General features: G+C 31.3%; 2 protein-coding genes across 2 annotated transcripts in view; one reads left to right on the plus strand and one right to left on the minus strand.

Moving 5' to 3' along the window:
* Flo2 (flotillin-2) overlaps positions 1 to 23,164 on the minus strand; it is a 172,065-nt gene that overhangs the window by 45,215 nt on the left and 103,686 nt on the right. The gene's annotated exons all lie outside the window — the stretch shown is intronic.
* On the plus strand, positions 7,996 to 21,021 carry LOC143919773 (glucose dehydrogenase [FAD, quinone]). The gene is made up of 5 exons (XM_077442291.1): positions 7,996 to 8,218; positions 15,265 to 15,449; positions 17,277 to 17,719; positions 19,081 to 19,328; positions 19,397 to 21,021. Exons 3-5 carry the CDS (start codon positions 17,373 to 17,375, stop codon positions 20,785 to 20,787), a joined length of 1,986 nt encoding a protein of 661 aa, XP_077298417.1. The 5' UTR covers positions 7,996 to 8,218; positions 15,265 to 15,449; positions 17,277 to 17,372; the 3' UTR covers positions 20,788 to 21,021.

The raw sequence follows: 23,164 nt of genomic DNA on the forward strand, positions 1-23,164 counted from the left end.
ATTTTAACATGATGCCATTTTTCGGGTTGCCAATGAGCGACATCTATGGTATTAAACTTGTACATATATATGTACAATAAAAAATTATGGATTAAAAATTTAAAAATTGTATTAAGATAGTGGTGACATTTCAACAATGAAACCGTTAAGGAACCATTTCAACAATGAAATCAAATAAATTGGCAAACTCTGATAGGATACGATCAACTGGAGTCACAAATATCCGTCTAACCAGCAGCACTACAGATAATACTCGGAAATTCTTTTCAACTGTAGTCAACCCACGGGATCGAACTCAGCAACCTCTAGATGGTTAGCATTAACGCAGCCACCAAGCTACGCTGCCGTTTGTATTTAAAATAATAAAAAACCTACAAAAAAGATTCAATCTACTCAAACAAACTTTTTATCAAAGCATTAATAATGTACCATAAATTTTCATTTTGAACAATATACTACATAAATACAGAAAAGGGTAATTATTTATAAACAAAAGAAGACAGATTTAATTGATAAATATATATTTTTTTAAAAGTTTTCATTTTAAGAATTTAAATTTAAAAACATCGGATCGAATTAAATACAACATACGTTAGAAAATAAATTATGTAAATCATAGCTTGATGTAATAAATGAAAGGTAAACATCGATAAATGAACGTATTAAACAATTTAATTTGAAAAAGCAATAAAAGATGGCGCTGTACCTATAATAAATAAAATTTAAAAACGTACAAATAAAAATTGTCCACTAATTAATAATTTAAATTTAAACATACGCATACATTTATGACGACAAAAATTAAAATTCTTAAGTAATATAAAAGAAAGAAAAATAAAAAAATTTTACATAACATTTTTGGTAGAAATTTGGTAATTTTAATAGAAATTAAAATTATCATAAAATAAAGCACCATTAAAGTAGCACTTGCAAAATTTCAATATTAAAATTTCATTTATGTGATAATCGTGCCGCACGTCACGTAGTACATATTATGTAACACAAAAATCATAGAATTACAAGATAATTAAATTCAATAGCATTACACTTACCGATTGTTCTATAAAATAACATCGATAGTACTCAACAATTATGTTAAATTTTCTAACTTGTATACAAGACAATGGTTATCCAGACAATTATGAAAAGTATAATTGTTCGTTACATTACGGGCCGATTAAATTAAAATCACAAGCAGGTACAAATCATTATAGGCACAATACCTGTGCCGATTGTTTACTCAATCCTAATATTAGAAAATAGGATAATGGGAGGCATTAAGCAACTATTGAGTTTGAGCTATGGTTAGATGTTGCGCAAGTTAAGGTCGATTCGACCTGAATAGGTCACCTACTGACTGACTGAACCGACTATAGAGCGAAAGTTTCCTATCGCTTTGCAATCTCGATCTGAGACTAAATGTAACCATGGTAATAAAACCCAGTAACTTGATTCCTCATCGTGTGGAAAGGCACGTAAGAAAAATCTAAGTTGAAATGAGCTCAAATCAGGTTTCAGAAATAGAAACTACTTAATTGACTTTTGATGAAGTCAATCAGAGTTACGCATTTATGAAAATATTATATTTAATATTATCAAGTGCAAATATATAAATATATTTGCACTTGATGATATTCCACCGTCTACCGAAATACTAATTGAGTGGAATGTGTGAAACTACATCATTTGAAGTTCGATTTGCTGAAGCACGTTATATGGGTGAGTGAGAGGAAAATTCTGGGAGACAGAAAAAAACACTACAGGGCATTTGGAAAAAAATTGCGTAATAAATTTGCTATTCAAATTTTGTAAAATATGTAAAAAGAAAAAATATCTTCTACAATAGTTTGAATACAATATCATTCAGTATCGAGATAAAAAAAGTTACGTGTTTATTATGGTAATAAAGCCGAATACAAAAAAAAAAAGATTTCGTTTACGTAATGAATAATAACCAAACACATTCAATAATGCAGATTTTTATAATGCTACAAAAAAGCAATGAAATATTTGAATACTATATTTTTAGTACGATGACCGAATAAACTGGACGACCTTTGCTAAAATAAAGTTTAGTAACAAATTGTTATTACATATTTAGCCGAAATTTTGCACGTTGCAAAACGTTTCAGTTAATTTTATAAATCAATAATATTTGCCAAATTATATTTCTGTTAAAATCGTATTTTTTTATAAGGAACGTTGTTTTATCGCAATTACAAATTAATGATTTAAAATAAATATGTATTTATGTACATATGTATATAATCAAATTTGAACATACAGCATATGTATAGTCTACCATACAGATGTACATATAATACGTAACAAATGTAATGTGGTTGTAAGGAGACATAGGCGGAGTAAAATGAGACTCATCGGGCGGTTTAAAACGTTATTTAATCGGCGAAGCGTCACATGTTCAAGATGACAACTTAACCATTAACTTAATCTTGCTCTCATGCATGCCAACCTAATCATTTAATTTTTTTATTTTACATATGTACATATATATATATATATATATATATATATATATATATATATATATATATATATATATATATATATATATATTTACCAGAAAGGCCTAACAGGTAAACCCCAATGCGTCTTCCTGGCCAATTACAACCATCGATATACAATTTTTAGAATAATTTTAATTTACATTTTCGGAGCATTTTTTTTTGTAATATAAATCGTCACATTTTGAGATTATGAAAAAGTCGAAATTTCTGAGATATTTATGGACAAATTTGCAACATTTTAATACGAATCAGCGAAATTCAAGATGCCGAAAACTCGAAAATTGCGAGAAATGGGCAAAGGTTACAAATTCGTTGGAACCGTTTCAATGAAAATCAGATAAATTGGCAAATTCTGATAGGAAACGATCGACCTGGGGTCACAAACTAAGGTCTGGCCAGCAGCAAATAGTGGGACTCGAACTCATGACCACTATATTCGAAAGCATATATGCTTACCACTAGTCCACGCCGCTGGTTCTTCTCGGCTATAAAACTAAATCCCGCACATATTCATTTGAAGCTTATCAATAAGTTATTCAAATTTGTATTAATTGCGAATTTTTAATTCAATTTATCCCATAAGTGGCGTAAGATACATATGTATATCGAAGCACCAATTTAATTATCAATTTTACATGATGGATTACCAAAATATTCTGCTTGTTAACCCGTAACACAAAATACAGATTACCTAAAATAAATAAATATTATTTTTATCATCCAATATCTTTATCGTACCTTAATTTCAGGTACACATTTACTTGACCTAATTTTCCGCTAGATGGTGAATAAGTAGAAGATTTCAACATTTCGAAAGTCAACCGTCGTATAACGGACTTGCCACCCAGTGTATACAGATTTAGCTTATCAAACACCACCTACGTTGTCACTTCCTTTTGGTCCTTTATTAGAAAGCTCGCCGTTTCGAGATTATTTAGATAAATCTTTCGAATGTCATGCTTCGGACGAATCCATAAACAGATCCACCTCTGACCCGCCTACAAATTTTCTGAATGATAAACATTTTTCGAGATAACATCGAATACACACGTTAAAAAGAGTGAACCATTTCAAAAATATATACTCAGACAATCTTTTAAATATAAAATCAATTATCATATCAAAACATATTTACTATCGTAAAGTAGGCATATTGCTCATGAACGTGTAACGTGAGTTATTAATAATACGCTATGCAAATATATAATAATGGATGATTATAATACAAAAGAAAAATCACCGAGTAGGCGTAACTATGCATGTACACATGAAAGAAAATAATAAGTTCGAACACGTTTACGTTACGATTACCGTGTATGGGGACTGTGATGACTTTCTTATGTTTGTATATATACATATGTACAAATAGCTATAGAGATTAATGACATAACAGGTTTCAAAAGTTGACATCAATAGATAGAAGGTTGTAACTTTGAAGAGGTGTAACGAAAATGATGTCACCTTAATGCATTAACGGATGACAAACAAACCATCGATCAGCCTAATTGGACGCGTTTATCTTGTTTAGAATTTAATATCACTGTAGTGACTTTGATCAATATATCACACTTCAGTTGGATAGTTAAGCGAAATGTATGCAATACCGTTATAAAAGGGCTAAAAATAAATGCCGTATAATTAATTCCATATTTAATTTATGATTGTATTTGTTAGTGCTAATTAAAGATGATTTCAAATTGTTGCCAATGTGTAATACACATTTAACAATCAGTTAAAATTTGAATATTGAAGATATCGAATTACGATACACGGGTGAGGTAAAAGAGAAAGCCACTCCTATTACTAAGGTTACAATTTTCGTGTCAAAAGTGATCAATTTTCTATAATGCACTTAATTGCGAAATCGTAATTTCATATATTGACGGGAAAATTTGCGATATTAATTACGAGTACAAACTTTTATTTGATTGAATAAGTATACTCAACGATTCATGGGAAATTGGTCTATTGAGATTTTCCTCAACGTCATAAAAAAAGGGAAAATCCGCACATCTACTCTTACCTTCGAGACAAATATCCGTTTTGCATTACATATGTACATATGTATATAGAAGTGTTGACATACCTGTAACAAAAAGAAAATCATATCATTAGTCTTCATGGTGACTTTATATGTAGATATACGGAAAAAAATATTCTAATTACATTAAGGTTCATATTAAAGTCATATAAGTTTGTCTTAGCAATAACAGTTTAAGCGATATATGTACATATGTAAGATTACTCAATGTGAAATAATACAGTGTGTGCAAAGAAAATAGTAAAAAGATTATTGTTCTAAATACATAAATAAAAATATTTAATGTATACCATGTCAAGGAATCTAATAAAATTTCGCTAAAATGTCAGGGCAAACAACGTGAAAATATACATAATTATGTAGCAGATGATGAAATAACATCTCGTCATTTTCACTATAATAAATTCAGTCTATCCAATATAAATAAGTCTCGATTAAACACTGTTACAACAATACAAAAATCATTGCGAAATAAGATGCATACATATCCAAAGTGATTTATAAAATGGTGAAAAATCTTGAAAATAATATTTTTAAAGAGCAAAAAAAGTTACAGATGCTATTATGAAACTATTACGGAAAATTAACATAATTGTCGTACAGTTAGAAATGAAGAAAAGGTCAAATGCCCGTTTTCGGTGACCGATAATGTGAAAAAAAAACAGGTATAACAAGATAGCCCTTTTACTTTCTCGGATTTTTAACGTAATAGAGGCTTTCCCACCGCATTTTACATGTGTATCATTTTGTAGTGTGAGATTACTACTTTCGTTTTCATTCGACGGATAAAGCTTGCTTTTATAGACGAAAAAAAGACAAATTCAAATTTATGCATTGACAAACGTAATTATTTTAATTCATCCGTGTTATTTACTGACCGTGAAAGCCTACAAATATTGAGAAATTTTAACTATAATTGTCGGAAGGAATGCAAAATAAAAAATCGACATCGCGGTCTGTGTACGTGACATTTTTTGTACGGAAGGCCAAATCAGACATAAAGAAACTGGAAGAAAAAAAAAAAAAGTTACATAGTCGTCATTGTTTAAGATCGCAATTTATGCGAGTTTTTTTTGTAATTGAGTTTTTCGATGTAAATTGCCAAAAATAATATACGTTCATTGTATACTGAATAAATCATAAGAGGCTAGTAATAAAAAAAGAGCATATGAAACAAAATATATATATTTATTGAAATTGTAGTAAAAAATAAAAATAAATTTTGATTATTACATTTACTGTAAAAAATATCCATAGATATGTATATTTTCGGCAAATATTTATATAACATACACGTTCCTTCTATTTTGTCATATCCTGCAAAAACGCACATTTCCCACCATGTATAGGTACATACATATTTAAAACCTATTTATGATGAATTTCAAAGTAAAAAAAGAAGAAGAAACGGAAAGTCATTTTGTCATTAGGCAAGGTTTGCACGTAGAAAATCAGCTGATAAGAAAACAATACACAGAAACAAATCTATGTTTTAGATATTTCACAAGACTTCTTGTTAATCTAACACGGAACTCATTAAAAGTATTTGTTATAGCGATATACAAACGACGACAAATACAACATAGAAACGGAAATAGTTTATTTAGTTTATCTACATACATGTGCATAGCTACAAAGTAATAAAATTATTTCACGCAAAGAATTATATAATGCATTAAGCATAAACTGATGCAATGTTTAGTATCCAAATAAATAGATCAAAGGTAGAAAGTGAATGAGCCAAAAATATTATTAATTTTCTCTTAAAGGGGATAAAAATAAATACTAACTGAATACATTAGTATACACCTTAAATAAAAATAAAAATAATTTGAAAATAAAAATAGTTTGAAGTCAAAATAAAATAATGAAATATTCGTACTTCCGATTTACGAATTCTGACCAAAACTTTACAAACTCCAAGTTAGTACATAAAGAATAAAAATATAAAATTTCAACTTGATACGTTCAGGAGTGTGGAAAAAATCGTGTGGTCGGTCACAACATTTTTGACTTTTCTAAGAGGAACAAAATCTCACTTCCAGTTTATTAAATTTAGTGATATTTTTTTTTATTTTCATCACGTTGACACAAGGATTATACTTGATTTTTTTTGTGAAGAGCACACATGTTAAAGGGGTCGAAAAAAATAGTGGAAGAATAATGGAACAAAAGTAAACTGCCACTTCCAGTTGACGGATGCTCACAAAATTTTATATATATGTAACTTTAAATATATATAAAAAATTGTCTGATTCAGTTAGCGGCTTGGGAGACAATTGAATTCAAAAACTTAAAAAAAGAGGACACCTATAAGGGGAGGTATCATTTCCGTTCTAAGTTTCAGTTCGATAGTTCGAAACGGCGTTCAAAAAATCCCCAAAATACACAGACACACATTATTTCGAGATCACGAAAACCTGATCAGTGATCAGTGATTCTAAGTTCCAATCATTCAAATCTCGAGTTCGAATTTTCGCAAGATTTAATACTTAATCTTTTGTTACTACGTACATATGAATGGGTTACCTGACAACTCGTTCACAGATTTTCCGTAAACCGATGATGCGCTCCAGGCATTACGTATACGGCCATCTCTTTCTCACCCCGTCTGTACACCATGATCTTGTTTACTATGCCATTACGTATGCAGCCATCTCTTTTACAGACCGTCTGTTATCGGTGAAAAAATGGTCTGTAAAAGAGATGGATGCATACGTAATGGCAGAGTAAACGAGATCATAGTGAAAAGACGGGGTGAGAAAGAGATGGCCGTATACGTAATGCCTGGAGCGCATCATCGGTTTACGGAAAATCTGTGAACGAGTTGTCGTGTCACCACCAGACATAAAAATTGTAAATGAAAAATCGAAATGTGATGGGTTTTAAAATATAGTAAAATAAAAAAATTAGTAAATTAATTGAAACGAACCAACCGTTATATTTAATCAGCACTTTATTGCCAGTTTTTCACACGTAAATACATATATAGGTACCACAGCATTCGATGTTACGCACCAACCTTTACACGGTAATTACTTGAATTTCGGTAACGTCCTACATTACGCTTTTAATACACTTGTATGTATGTAGCAGAACGTCTACTTGCATATAAAATTCGGACAAAGCCGACAGACACAACACAGGTAGTTTCATTCATTCATTAACACTTGGCCGACCATTAACACATATGTAGGCCCAGTGCGCAAGATTGCGACACCAACTTCCATACATATTCATATTCGCGAAACTAACATTTGGACCATTAAATTGAACTTCGGATCGAGCATCTACATACATACATATGTATATTGTTAATTGAACTGTGTTTGTGCTGTGATTGTCGCAGGTGTGGGTGCTTGCAGGTAAATAACTGCTTTCTTGTGAAAGAGGTAAACGACAGCCGGTCAGCAGTCAAAGAGAGCCAGTCACAAGCAGGTGGTCGCCACGAGCGGACTTACCCACCCACCCACTCGTAAGGGCGCCAAAATACGTAATAACTGTCAGATGGATTGATATTTTATTTTTTCGAAAGGCGTGAGAGTGTGTGTGTCCGCTCGTTCGTCCGATTGAGTGAGAGTAATAAGTGAAAAATTGTGCGAAAAGTGAAATTGAGCAAAATTAAGTGTATGGGTAGATGGACAGACAGGTATATAAAAATTATATGATTATTAAATTTTGAAAAGTTCGAAATGCCAAATTTGATCAGATTAAATCTAAGTCTAAAATATAGTTTATGTTAAACCTTAATTTAACTAATACATAAAGAAAAATATATAAATTTGAATTATACATATGTATATTAATTTAATAATTACGATTATTCATCATATCAGAAACGATTTAAATTTCTATCGTTGACCAAGGCGCACAAAATGGCAAAGTATCAAAACGATCGGAAGACTGTAAAAATAGATACTGAATCGATATCGAAGTGAAACATAGAATAAGCTTGTAAAAAAGACGAATGTTTTGAATTATCGAATTAATTTGATTCTAATTTTAAATTATTTTAATTAATAATAAACAATATTCACAATATCTATTTTTGAAAAGCTACTGATCTACTGATCATTTTCTATTTTACAATGTAATTTTTTATGTTAGTAATTAGAGTATTACATTATTTTAATGCAATTACTAATTTTGAAATTATTTTCAATTGATTGTATCGAATACTTAAAATGAATTTCTTGATGTTTTAGCTTAAACTTAACAATATTAAAATTTCATCATTATATTTCAATATGTACGTATACAAGAACTTAATAAATTCTTAAATTATAATTGAAGCAAATTTATTTGGTTTTTTAAGGGGTTAATATGATTTTGTTGTTACATTTTAGTTTGAAATTCTCTAACTATAAATTGCGTGAAAAATGTATTTGACTTCAGAAAAAAGACAATTAGTATTTTTAGGTGAGAAGGGAGTCGACATACATACATATAATATAAGGGGATTCAATTAAGAAAGAAATATTTAAATAAGGAAGAAAAAAAATCAGAAAAATGTTTAATTCATGATAATTCGAATCGAATGGCTGATTGCATCGGTGGAAAAAAGAAATTTAATATTCTTAAAATATACAACATACATATGTAGTTACGTAAGAATATGTGATATATCATAGTGCAAGAGATTGCATGCGATTATAATGAATTCAGCTTTAGAAATCGGACGTCAATTTGAGATTAGTGAACAACCAATTGTTACTACAGTACCTATGCGCATATGTACTACATTTTGATGAAAGAAAACTAGGTAAATCAGTAGGTAGACATAATATTTATGTACTGAGTTGAAATGTACTGAATGCTGCAATCAAATATGTTTTCCTTTGCTTTACCTTTTATCAACCAGTAAGAATAACTTTGATATGCACGACCAAATCACGCACATGGGGTATTACTAACATCGTATTACCAGTACATGATATTGCGTAGTGAATAAATCAATTTATCGTAAAAATAAATAAAAATCAATAAATTAATAAAACATAATCCAATTAAATAAAAGAATAGTAAGGTTTGTTATTATAAAATTATTTCATCGTCAATACGTGAAAACAATTGCAAATATAATATACGTATGTAATACGTTGCAAAAGCTATTATTTCACATTGGTTCTGAATGAGCTTAAGTTAAAAATAAATTTGAGGTAGGTACTAACATAGATGTAGAGATAATTTCCGCCATCGAAAAAATAAAATGATAAGTAATAAGGTTAATTATATTGTATAAAATGGTAACATTCTCTGTTTGTCATCGTACAATAGAGCCTTCGAAATACTGGGTCATTTGAAATCGACGATTCAATGCCGCGCATTTTTAAATGTAATATGCTATAAAAGATGAAAAAAACCGTGGAAAGTTACGCAACTCTGGAAAAATCATATGTATTACACAATTGCGATAATTAGAAATGTTTGTAGTACAATGGTAAACAGTTATACGTTGTCGAAGATAATAGGTGTGTAATTTTAAAATTGTCAAATATATATAAAGAACAAGTCCTTAAAAAAATATATTTGAACATGTATTAAGGTTTTGTCTTCGTTTGTGTCGAATTCCAGATGTTTATTTCACTTTCGAATTAACTCCATATAAAAGTCGTCGAACAGAATCAATACAAAAATTGGTTGCGTAATCAAAATTCACAGCGTTAACATAATGAATCGAAATTTTCAAAACGTACGCGCCGTTTAATATGGGATGACGCATTGTATTTTTTTTACTATGAGTCGTAAGTGGATTTCCAATACGAGATTCAGACTTTATTTAATGAAAGTCAATGTCGAAACATTTTCCAGTCGAAAAGATAAAAAAATTAGCTTAAGGAGATAAGATGACAATTAAAAAAATGTTCACCGCATATATTATATACGTTAAAGATCATTAGATATGTTTATTATAAGTTAAATAATTAATATGATTCAGTTCAACACTTTGCTTTGTAACATTTTGATATAAATAAAAATAAAATAATAGACAAGTGAGGTCAACTATAAATAAACATACATATGAAGTATCGCAATATATAATGAAAAAATATCTTAGACAAAAGCTAATGCAATTTATTTAAAAATAGGGACATAAAACATAATTTTTATTAAAAAAATACAAAACTAGTAGTTTGTACTTTTTGTAAGCGTAGTTTATCTATATTATATAGGTATTAAGCAAATGACTTAAAAATTTATCATCATCATGAAACTTGAATATGTACATATAAAACATATATCGTTTCGTCATGAGAAACATGTTGTATTAAGTGTTAATACATCTTCAAAGTTTTGATTGTTTATTAGGAGAAATTGTGTATTATTATAAATTGAATAATTGATGAGTGGATTTCAAAGAATCATCTCAACAAATAGAACACTTCACATTTTTGATGAAGCAAAATATTATTTAAAAAAAATACGATTGAATTATAAGGATCATTTTAATTGGGAATAAATATAATTTTAAAGATCGAATTACCAATATTTGGATTCTTGCTATTTTTTTTTATCAATGATGAAAATTACAAGTTTCGATACATTAATTTTTTTTAGCTATAATAATTATTAAATTTTTATTAAAAGCTTTTATTTAGTTTGTTTACTAGTTTTTTTATTAAAGTTCAACCACATACTCCACGAGTTTAAATCTAAATTTCTAACACGATCATCGAGTGTTTAATCACTTTCGCTGCAAATTCTCGCAATGTATGTAAATATATCGCTAGAACATCTTTCAAACATATTCGATGAATAAGACGGAACCGGTCGATTCGTCAATCGAGTTATTTATCCAGTGCGGTCACGAATATTGTATGTAAATAAAGGCGATCGGGTCAATTAACCGGGTTACTTTCGCTTTCGTCGACATTGCGGCTTCAGGAGGCTTACGTGCCGACCAACACAGAAACCAGTGAAAGCCTGACGATGACCGACGATGGACATTCTTAGTGACAATGCGTGCCGACGATGCGTGACACCGACGCATAAACGTCATTTGCATTTAATACACCCCGGGTATCTCGATTGCATAATGCGATTCACGGAAACGACGATTCTTAATACGATTCGGCGTATTTATGAGACCGGCACTTTTCTCAGGGTTGGCGGATTCTCTTTATTTTTCTTCAATTATTTTAATAAAGGCCATATACATTTTTGAGCACCGTTTTAATTGACATATAATAAAACATATTATTGTATTTTCTATAATTGCGGTAATGTTACGAGAGGATGGAAAGTCGTATTGACGTTCGTTCGCAGTGCGAGAGTTGAAGAGTGAAAATCGCCTTCGTGATCCATTCAAGGTTTTTTGCGACATTCTTTAGTATTTATATTCTGTGAAAGGTTTAATAAAAGCGAAATTGTTGAAATCGAATGAACAAGGAAAACGAATATTAACGTAGTATATAATGGTATCGATAATATCATATATCAATTTCAATGTTTGTTATCTACATACATAGATACTGTTACTAATGACAGAAGTATTGATATACAAATAAGTGATGAATCTTTAGGATGACTTTCAGCATTTTTATGTCATTGGTGACAAAAATCATATTTTATTTTTCGTATTGAATCATAGCGACATTAGGCAAACTATAAATGTTGAAAAACTTGTGAAATATCTGGCCTGCGCAAAAACATTAAATGTTATTAAATAATTATTCTGTTAAGTCCTACTGAAAAAATATTTTTGACCAACAAAGGGTTAACACTGAATTTTCCTTCGAAAAATTTTCTAACAGGAAACATGAAATAATAATTTAAAAGTATAAATAGTATTTTTACAAGACTTAAATCGACACCGAAATCGATTCGTCCGATTAAGATCAATGAGTCATTATATTTGAAATTAGCCAATCAAAGAATAGAAAATAGCCAAATAGCAAAGTCCAATTTTCAGTTCCAAAAACACTATTTCTGTTGGACATAATTCATTAATTGTAATTGTAATCACTTATTTTCATTCCATATCTCCAGAATATCGGAAAAGTAGAATACATTTTTTATAGGCTACCAAACTTTTGTCACTTCTAAATTAACGGCTCATATATAGATAATATAAACGAAAATTATGTGGGATTTAGCTTTCTAACCTAGAAGAATGCATATATGAAAGATAAGGTTGCATGATTTGAAATTAAATTAAATGAAATGAGACCGTTTGCAGGTCTCATTTCACTCTATCACCTAAGTCTCCTGACAACCAGATCCTATAATATTAATGCAAATATTCTGACGCGAAGTTAAGTTTAACACATTTATACGACAAGCATTATATAACATGTAATTATGACAATACCACATCCTTCGGGCTATTTATTAGCCGTATGTTAATTTTCGGAAAAAGTTTAAGAGCGATCAATTAACACATGACACGTAAATGCACCTAAAATAATTTCAAGAAAAAAAAATGACAACCCTAATTTAATATACATATGTATGCTATTAAAAGTTTAAACGCAATCACAATTAAACAATTTATTGTGCACCTAGCGTGTGATGCGAGTAATATACACCGGGATTGAACAAATTAATAGCATCATTTTAAAAATCACGAAACACGCAAACGCAATATCGGAACGAGTCGATTTTGAATTATTATATAATGAAAATGAAAACACCCATACACTTTGAATTGTAGAATCAAGATAGACGGGTCGACGATAAAATTGGATACACAGAAACCGCTAAATCTTTTGTAAGCCGCGGTCTGGAGATGAAGGTTTGATAAGTGCATTAACTTTCACGACTCTCAAAGTAGCTGGAATATCGCGGAAGTGCGGGTGATTTATTTTAAAAGCGCATAATTTTAAAATTATTACGACGCTGGAAAAGTAGTCCAATTACGTGACGTGAAAACGTGTCCTGGTGAATCGTTCGAACGTATCATTCCATTGATGCTATGTCGAAATTACTCACGCAACGCACATTATATCAAGAGAATCAACTTAAATATTATACGTACGAATATTCAGTCATAACTTCGCCGTGATTAATTATGACACGAATTAATGGGTCAAAATTTGATATGTAGGGCATTTTAAAGGACGACGGGCTTTCAGTTTTATCGATACGTTATATGTATGTGACACATTTACTGGCGGTCAATACACACGAACGACATTACCCTTGAAAAGTGATAATGGACTTTCACTACTGCGAAAACCAGAATCGCAACTTAGACCTGTGTATAAATTTGCAAATCGTACTAAGCCCAGTATATGTAGTAATAATGAGTGATAAACATAAAAAGAAAGGTCGGCAAAAGAAATAGAAATTAAATTTCAATATGGTGTCGTACACAAGTTCACATTTTAGTCGGATATTTAAAAAACATTTAAAAAAAAAATTACGTCTGGAAATTATTTTTTCAATGAAAACAGATATGCAGATATATATTTTTAAAATCGACAGTTTTATTAAAAAGTAATAAAATTTTACATACATACTTCTTTGGTTTAGTATATTTTGTATTTGTTACAGTCAAAGTGTAATTATTTTTAGTTACAACTGTTGAATACAATTCAATTACTAAATTATATATCTACAAGCGCAAATACACTTTCAACAGTTGAGTTTTGATAGCTCTGATGTTTTTAAGAATGCTTTAGAATTCAATAATGCGTTAATATTTGCTAGATATTACGAATAAACGTGATGACTATAAAATAAAAACGTGACTTTCCAACGTGACGTTTTCACGAAAACCTAATCTTTCCATCTTACCTGGTACCAACTTATAGTTGAACTGTATTTTCAGTTGTAATATATTTTGACCTGATGGAATGTAGTTCTCCATATGAATCGAATTCTTTGGATTAGACTGAATATATTGCAACTAGTCCAAATATATTACAACTGAAAATACACTTTGACTATAACGGTAGTTGCTACCAGGTTACCAGGTATACCAGATAGAAGATATACTTCAACTATAACATATCAATTGAATTTGCGCCTTAAATCAACAAACGATTTAAGGCGCAAAAATAAAAATAATTTTATCAATAAATATGCTTAGTGTTATTTTCTTATGTATATTATGCTTAGTGTTAATTTCTTATGTATATGTACATATGTAAGATACATTCAAAGTTCATTAACTTCGGTGATTGGGAAGTAATTTTACAAAAACCAAATTTATACGAGTCCCAGGGACCACCTATCGAGAAACACTAAATAACAAACTGTAGGTACATGTAATTTATGACAGTATGAGCATGTTAACCTTATGTACCTTCATATAAACAGATTAAAGATAGTAAATAACAATAGGTAATAAACCTATGAAAGTGTACATTAAAAAACGCACAGAAAAACGCCCTTCGTTTCAAGGAAAAAAAATAATAGACCATTGCGTAAAAATTACGTGGGCGGAGAGACTAATTTGTAAAAAATATTTTTATTTATTATACATTTATACAACAATTGCTATTATACAACAACTGGTATGTATACAATAATTGCTATCATTACATAGCCGTGACAAATTAATGCCGCTTTATGTATAGTATAATAGGAAGAAGCCAACGCGATTAACTTTTGTTAAATACAATATATGTACCTACATATATAAACAATACAAAATTTTAATAAAAATTAAAATAGGCAAAAAATAATTTGGTATACCATTGACGTCAGTTTCGAATAAATAAGCTAATTAGTGACCTGTTTTTTTTCCAGATGATTAGTCGACGACCACAATAGGATATTCAGAGGACAGACTGATGATAAAAATGAAGAGATCGAGTGGTCTCAGATGAATGAGCTATTTAATTCGAAGTCTTGACGAAATATATCATAGTTCCGGCCGATACTTCAGTACTGCAACACACTTTGCAGAATGCTGAACTTTGGATGCATATCAAGTGAGTAGAAATTGCATTTTCAAATAATAAAAAGGTAACTGTTTATCGATATACATACAGTGAGCGACAAAAATAGGTACGCACATAGATTTCGGACAAACAGCGCGAAACAAACCTCTCTACCTGCCGTAAACAATGAGACCCCAACCTTTTTTTTTTTTTACACAACTCTATGTACCGTTGGTTCAAAGATTTACAAAGCTGATGGTCAATTCCCTATTTAGTTTCGCGTTAACTTTGGTTGCAATAGCATCGCATCGGAAAAATGTCGTCCGCACGCCAAATGTCGACCGATGAAAAAGCGGTAATTTTGGCTCTTACGAGAGAGCGAATCGCGTATCCAGAGATTGCTCGTCGGGTGGGGTTTAGTGAAGGTTCTGTGAGAAAATTCACCAAAAAATACAGTGATACAGGATTATTAACAAGGGCTCCAGGATCTGGAAGGAAGTCAAAATTGATGGAACGTGAAAATCGTGTCCTAAAACGTGCTGCTCTTCAAGATCAATTTATTACTGCTTCTAAAATCAGTGATGAGGTTTACACTTCAACATCCACAGCAGTACATACCCGTATGATCCAAAGGAAGCTGAATAAATTAGGGTTTAGAGCGATCAAATTCGCGAAAAAGCCACTTCTGGCGGTTTCAATGAAGAAAAAGCAGTTGAAATGGGCCAAGGACAAGAAGAATTGGATATCAGAGGACTGGTACAGGGTGGTTTTCTCAGATGAATCTAATTGGAATCTTATTGGATCAGATGGGAAGACCACAGTTCGCCGTAGAAGTGGAGTATGTTTTCACGCAAGTTGTGTTTCGCGACCGCGAAGCATTCTCCGTATGTCATGATATGGGGGTGCATTACAGGATATGGAATGGGGGCGCTAGAGTTCGTCCGAAGGTCCATGAATGCTATCCAATACGAAAACACGATACGGGAACGTGTTTTACCCACCATCGAAGCACTCACAGAATTCGTCGCTGAACCAATATTTCAGGACGAATCTGCACCTTGATATCGAGCTCGTTCTGTAAGTTATCAAACCGTTTTTCTATCTTTAATTTGTTTTTTTATGTGGTAAATATCATCAACTTGTTTTAGATAACCAATTATAAAGAAAGTTTGGGAATTAAATCCCTTACCTGGCCCGGGAACAGTCCAGACCTGAACATTATCGAAAATTTATGGGCGATTTTGAAGAGGAAAGTAAAAGCCTGCAATCCAAAAACGCTTCAAGAGCTGGAAAACATAATAACGGAGGCATGGGAAAAGGATATTTCCCCAAATGTTATAAAAAAATTGTTTTATTCTATGCCCAGAAGAATTGAGGCAGTAATCAAAAACAAAGGGGGAATTACTAAATATTAAGCTTTATTTTATTTATATATTATTGTTTTATGTATATATTATTAATAGGAAACATTTAAAAAAATGTATACCGTGAAAACCGCTTTAAATTAAATTAAAAACTCCCGAAGAACTGCCAATACTTTTTTCCCAACTTTGTCCATTTCGTAAATAATTCCAATATCTCAATAAATACATCAATATAATTAATAATTTGTCTTGTTTTATTATCTTAATGATCCTAGTCATGATTTCAGAAACTTTTAAATGAAAAATATTGCGATATATACGAATAAAATGAAATTTTGCTACTGCGTACCTATTTTTGTCGCTCACTGTACATATATTCTCAATTTACATAAATTGAAACAAACAATTGATCTACTAAAACATTATCTCTTAAATTGTTTTTCTGTACATACATATAATGAAATAAATGAAATATACATACATTATACTAATTATTGATGTTCAAAATTTCCAGATGCAGATAGAATTGAAGTCACAAATATATACCGTAGTCAAATTTTATATAGTTAAAACAATTTTCTAGTTAAACCAAGTAATTTAAGGACTGAGAATGGCTGCCGTAGTCAGTTTATTAGCCGGTGCCATAAAAGGAGCAGCAGGAATCGCAGGTTTAGGAAAATTGACATTCATTCCAGTACTCCTGGCAGCATTAGCTTTCTACCAGTACGATGTGTTCGATCCTGAAAATCGACCGATAAACCAAAAAAATCTACACCAGGAATACGACTTCATCGTAGTCGGCGGTGGATCAGCAGGAGCGGTGATAGCAAATAGATTAACGGAAAATCCAGCTCACAGAGTGCTCCTGCTGGAGGCTGGCGGACACGAAAGCGAAATAACAGACGTGCCTCTGCTATCGCTGTACTTGCACAAAAGTAAATTGGATTGGAAATACAGGTAATATTACACAGATGCGTATGTACCATATATATAGTAGTATTCGATAAGTACGCACGTTTGGGCTTGTGCTGTGGGTTGGACGAAAGGATAACAAGACTTTCACTGAAGAGCAAAAGCAGTGACATCCATTCTGGATTACAAAATGAGGCAGTGTTGCAAAATATCTACAACAGCGGCATAAGCAAATGTGAAGATGTTAGAGCACGTACCGTGCAGAAATGTGGTTGCGCAACGAAACAATGAATGCATATATTAATTCATTACCGACTTTCCCGATGCGATTGACGTGTGCGTTATTTACCTGCAGTAAATAATAATAATAATGTGCAATGATGAATGCGAGATTGTCATGAGAACGAGAAGCTTATCAAGATTATAGTAATTGTACGAGAAAGCAATTGTATACAAAAAGCATACTTCTCATCTATTAATGTATGAGAATGAAATTACTATTAATTATACATAATATAATAAGTGCATTTTTACGATTGCATTCGCTATAAGAAATTGGATGGATGGATGTAACTGCTTATTCAAACCGTGTATGTATACATAATCCAGTCTCCCGTTTGGCAGTATTTTATTTATTGAACAATCTTATTATATAAGTAAATTCTGTGAAGCTTAGTTGTATTATCAATACCTGGGTTAAGATTACCATTTTTTTTTAAGTTTGCTTGCATGAGTTTACTAACATGAATATAACACAGAGCAACAAAAAAATCACGTTTTTGAGTTACCAGAGCGGAGACTAAACAATCTTTACTAACTTTGACCCACTGAATTCGAATATGATAATGATTTTTGTTGGTTGGTGATCGTTTACGAGATATGAGCGTTTAAAAAAAATGCGCGATTTTTACCGTTTTTTGGCTTTTGCTGTCTTTAACTCAAAATCTAGTATTGCTGTGCTCAAAGTGAGTATTGGAATCAATAGTCAGATGTTTTTCCTATTTATTGTGATATTTCATTGCTTTAAAATACTTCTAATTAATTGTCTAGCGAATTTTAAAAGTCAAAAATATATATTTTTTTACGGATTTTTTTTCCGTGCTATTTTTTCATTTATTTTGCAATTTTTTTATTTTAACACTTTTATAAGTATTGGTTTTCTATCTCAATATTTTTCTTTTTTGTCTAAACGTACTAACTCAAGCGGTAATAGCTTCCTAACACAATACTTCATAATACGGTCACTTTATTCTTTACATTGATCAAAACACCGGTCAGATCACGATAGCAACTAATACTGGCTATAATATTAATCAATTCAGACACGTATAATAACGTATAATGCAGTTACGATCACAATTTTATATAATATAATACAATATAACGTTGTATCCATACATTTTCAGAACACAGCCGCAAAAGACAGCTTGTCAGGCTATGGAAGATGGCAGATGTTGTTGGACTCGCGGAAAAGTTTTAGGAGGATCTAGTGTGTTGAACACGATGATTTATATTAGAGGCAACAGGAGAGATTTCGATCAGTGGGAAGCTGCAGGCAACCCAGGTTGGGGATTCGATCAAATTCTCAAATATTTCATAAAATCGGAAGATCAACGGAATCCCTACTTGGCCAAAAATAAATACCACGGGACAGGTAATAATTAATGCATTTAAATTAAATTGATGAAATAAGACATCGATAATAATTTACATAATTTTTAGGTGGATATTTAACGGTCCAAGAGGCACCTTATAATACGCCTATAGGTGCAGCATTTTTGCAAGCAGGAGAAGAAATGGGATATGACATAATAGATGTAAATGGAGCTCAACAGACTGGTTTCGCATTCAATCAATTTAATATAAGGCGTGGTGCTAGATGCTCGACGTCCAAAGCATTCTTGAGACCCATCAGATTGCGTCCGAATCTTCACATTGCCTTATTCTCACATGTGACAAAAGTTCTCATTGATAAAAACACAACTAGAGCATACGGCATAGAATTTATAAGGGACGGAGTAAAGCAAGTAGCTTACGCCAGGAGAGAAGTGATACTTTCGGCAGGCTCTGTCAATAGTCCGCAATTGCTCATGCTGTCAGGAGTAGGCCCGAAGAAGCATCTCCAAGATATGGGCATAGACGTGATCAAAGATCTACCGGGAGTCGGAAGAAATATACAAGATCACATTGCAGTGGGCGGATTGGTGTTTCTAATAGACTATCCGGTGAGTTTGATCACCAGTCGTTTGGTGAACATCAATACTGCTTTGAGGTATGCGGTACTCGAAAATGGTCCATTGACATCTAGTATCGGCTTAGAAGTGGTGGGATTTATATCAACGAAATATGCGAATCAATCAGACGATTGGCCGGACATCGAGTTCATGATGACTTCAGGTTCAACCAGCTCAGATGGGGGTACTCAAGTGAAACGAGCTCACGGACTCAGTGATGCATTCTATGACGAAGTTTTCAGTGAAATCAATTACAAAGACGTGTACGGAATATTTCCTATGATGTTGAGGCCTAAGAGTAGAGGATTTTTGAAGTTGAGAAATAAAAACCCTTTGAGGTATCCTTTGATATATCACAATTACTTGACGCATCCTGACGATGTGAATGTGTTGAGAGAAGGAGTGAAAGCAACCTTGGCCGTTGCGGAAACTGCAGCTATGAAAAAGCTAGGGGCGAGATTCCACAGCAAGCAATTGCCTAATTGCAAACACTTGCCTCATTTCACTGACGAATATTGGGATTGCGCGATCAGGCAATACACGATGACGATATACCACATGTCCGGGTCTTGCAAAATGGGTCCTGCTTCGGATTCTATGGCGGTTGTGGATCCGCAATTGAGAGTGTACGGTGTTCAGGGTTTGAGGGTTATAGATGCCAGTATTATGCCTACTATTACTAGTGGTAATATAAACGCTCCTGTTATTATGATTGGGGAAAAAGGAGCCGATATGGTGAAGGCTTTGTGGAAACGAAGCGCCAGGAAGAGAAGAACAACAGTGAATAATTCGACTTACCATTTTGAAAGTCATGAACCGTATGTGAGTGCAAAGGCGATTTATTCAAAACTCATGACAAATGAGTCAAATAAGAGGTGATTAAAAGTGTACTGATTTTATTTTTTTGAAATTGTGAAGTAGAATTGAAAGTACATACTTCCGACTGAATATAATAAATTTATAATAATAAAGTACATATAATGAAAAATGGTCTGCTGTAAAAAGAAAAAAAAAATAGAACTGTTAAATATATTAAAATAAATACTGTAAATTATTTGCTCAAAAATATAACATATATAAGTTTTTGTTGTAAATAAATACATATTTTTTATGTATTATCTGGTTTTATTAATTTAAAAATATATATAAACATTTATAATTAAAAGAAAAATAATGCCATCTACAAAAGTGAAAAAAGTATAATTTTTCATATTTACCATTTTATGAACAATTTCCACGTGTACATATGTAAAATGTAAAATACAGATGGCGCAAAATTTTAAACATTTTCTTAAGAATATAGAGAAAATGTCTAAGATAAATTTTTCATCCAAAGTTTACATGAAAAAATTTATTTCATTCGGTTAGCCTATAATATATAAAATATAACTACGTATACTCGGGTAAAATAATAATTTACACAAATTTATAATCTAGCCCGTGAAGATATTTTTAAAATACAAATAATAGCATAATATTAAGAAAAATAGTATTCTATTTCTGAGATTTCTTTTTGCAATCTTATTAAGGTTAACGACAGCAAAAAGAACAGTGAAAGCTTTTCTTAATTTTGTTACAAAACAATCGTAAAAGTGAATAAGTCGTTAGTTAATTGCTGCTCAGTGTTTTGAAGATCTTTAACCGTGACTGATTTAATCTACACTTGTTGCATAAACTGCAGGACTATTTCCATTAGTTTAATTCAACAAATGAGTGTTCACAGAACCGAAAAATAGACAGCAAAATTAATTAAATGACAAGATAAACACGAAATAACTACACAAAAACAGTACAACTTCAGTGCTATTTAATTTTAATACATTAAAAACGATTAAATTACACAACAATAAAATAAAACTCGGGGAAAAAAACACACATAACATAAAAAATCACTTGTTTTCAATTTCAGCAATTGCGTAACAAATTGTGTTGTGAACAATCGTAATAACCGAAACGTGATAATAATTAGGAGATAATTTGTATCACGTTACGGTGACATTGAATGAACTTGAATCGAGCGCGAAGATGATAGATAGAACAATAAAGATAAAAAATAAAAATATAAGAAAAATGAAAACCACTTGGTCGTGTTAGTCAATTGAAATACAACTTTCACCGTTGCTTTAAATGTCATGAATTTTACTTTTTACGAAGAATATTCGGACTTACTCGATATTGCACAGATTTAATGTCCATTGATATGATATCTATGACCACGTAATAAAAAAAAAGTAGCAATTTCGGCAGACAACAATTTCAAAATTCAATTACGGCACAATTATCACGTACGGAATATGCATTAAACATACATATACATATGTAGTTATGGAAAAATAGAATTGGTTTAATATTTTACAATTATAATCAAAAAGTGAAAGTAAAATTGAGTCATAATCGTATCACCAGTAGCCATCGCTTAATTACAATTAAGAAAATTGAGCACACGGTTGACACAATTTTTTGCATTGGAAAATAATGAATTGAAGCTTAGACTTGGATCTAAGCAGCCGATTAAAAAAATACATAGCTATTAAATATTATATTTAGAAACCGACATACCCGCAAGTTTTAGTTGAAGAGTGCAAATGAATGTCTCTAAAATATTGAACCAAATTTGTATTTGAAAAAACGATACTTTCACTGGAAGTTTGTGTATTCATTTATCATTGTATATATGACAGATACCTCTATATTTTTTTATGTACAATAGTAATAGCCGAGCGTTTCTAGATAACAACTAATGGTTCGAAAAGAAGTGTAAAGACGTGTTGAAACGTAATCAAATAAAGTAAAAACTGGGCGACATGGGAAAGTTAAAATTCCTGTCGAAAAAAAAAATTACAACGCCTCGAGTATTTGTTTGAAGGTGTTTAGGCGAAGAATGTGCGTAGAAAACGTGAAATTGTGATAAAATCGACAAAACCTTTATTGAATTCAAAATTGAAAAAATAATAAGCACGTGCACGTGCTCTACAACATAATTAAAACACGCATATAATGAATAATGCAACACCTAAAGGGAAAATTATTCAAGTTCATATGAAATCGGCTTTACGTAACGATGAAATTTCGAATTAAATCATAATCTATTACTACAATGAAAATATTCACTCATAATATTTTGAATTACACTTTCAATCCAACACTACGAATAAATAACATGGGAATAATGTATGTACATATAGCGGAAAAGTGAAATTAAGACTACCTGAGCGTTCACTGCGATTTGACCTCAAGACAATAAAAACTGTATATT

Source organism: Arctopsyche grandis, chromosome 12 (genome assembly GCF_051622035.1).
Source record: "Arctopsyche grandis isolate Sample6627 chromosome 12, ASM5162203v2, whole genome shotgun sequence".
Taxonomy (NCBI): domain Eukaryota; kingdom Metazoa; phylum Arthropoda; class Insecta; order Trichoptera; family Hydropsychidae; genus Arctopsyche; species Arctopsyche grandis.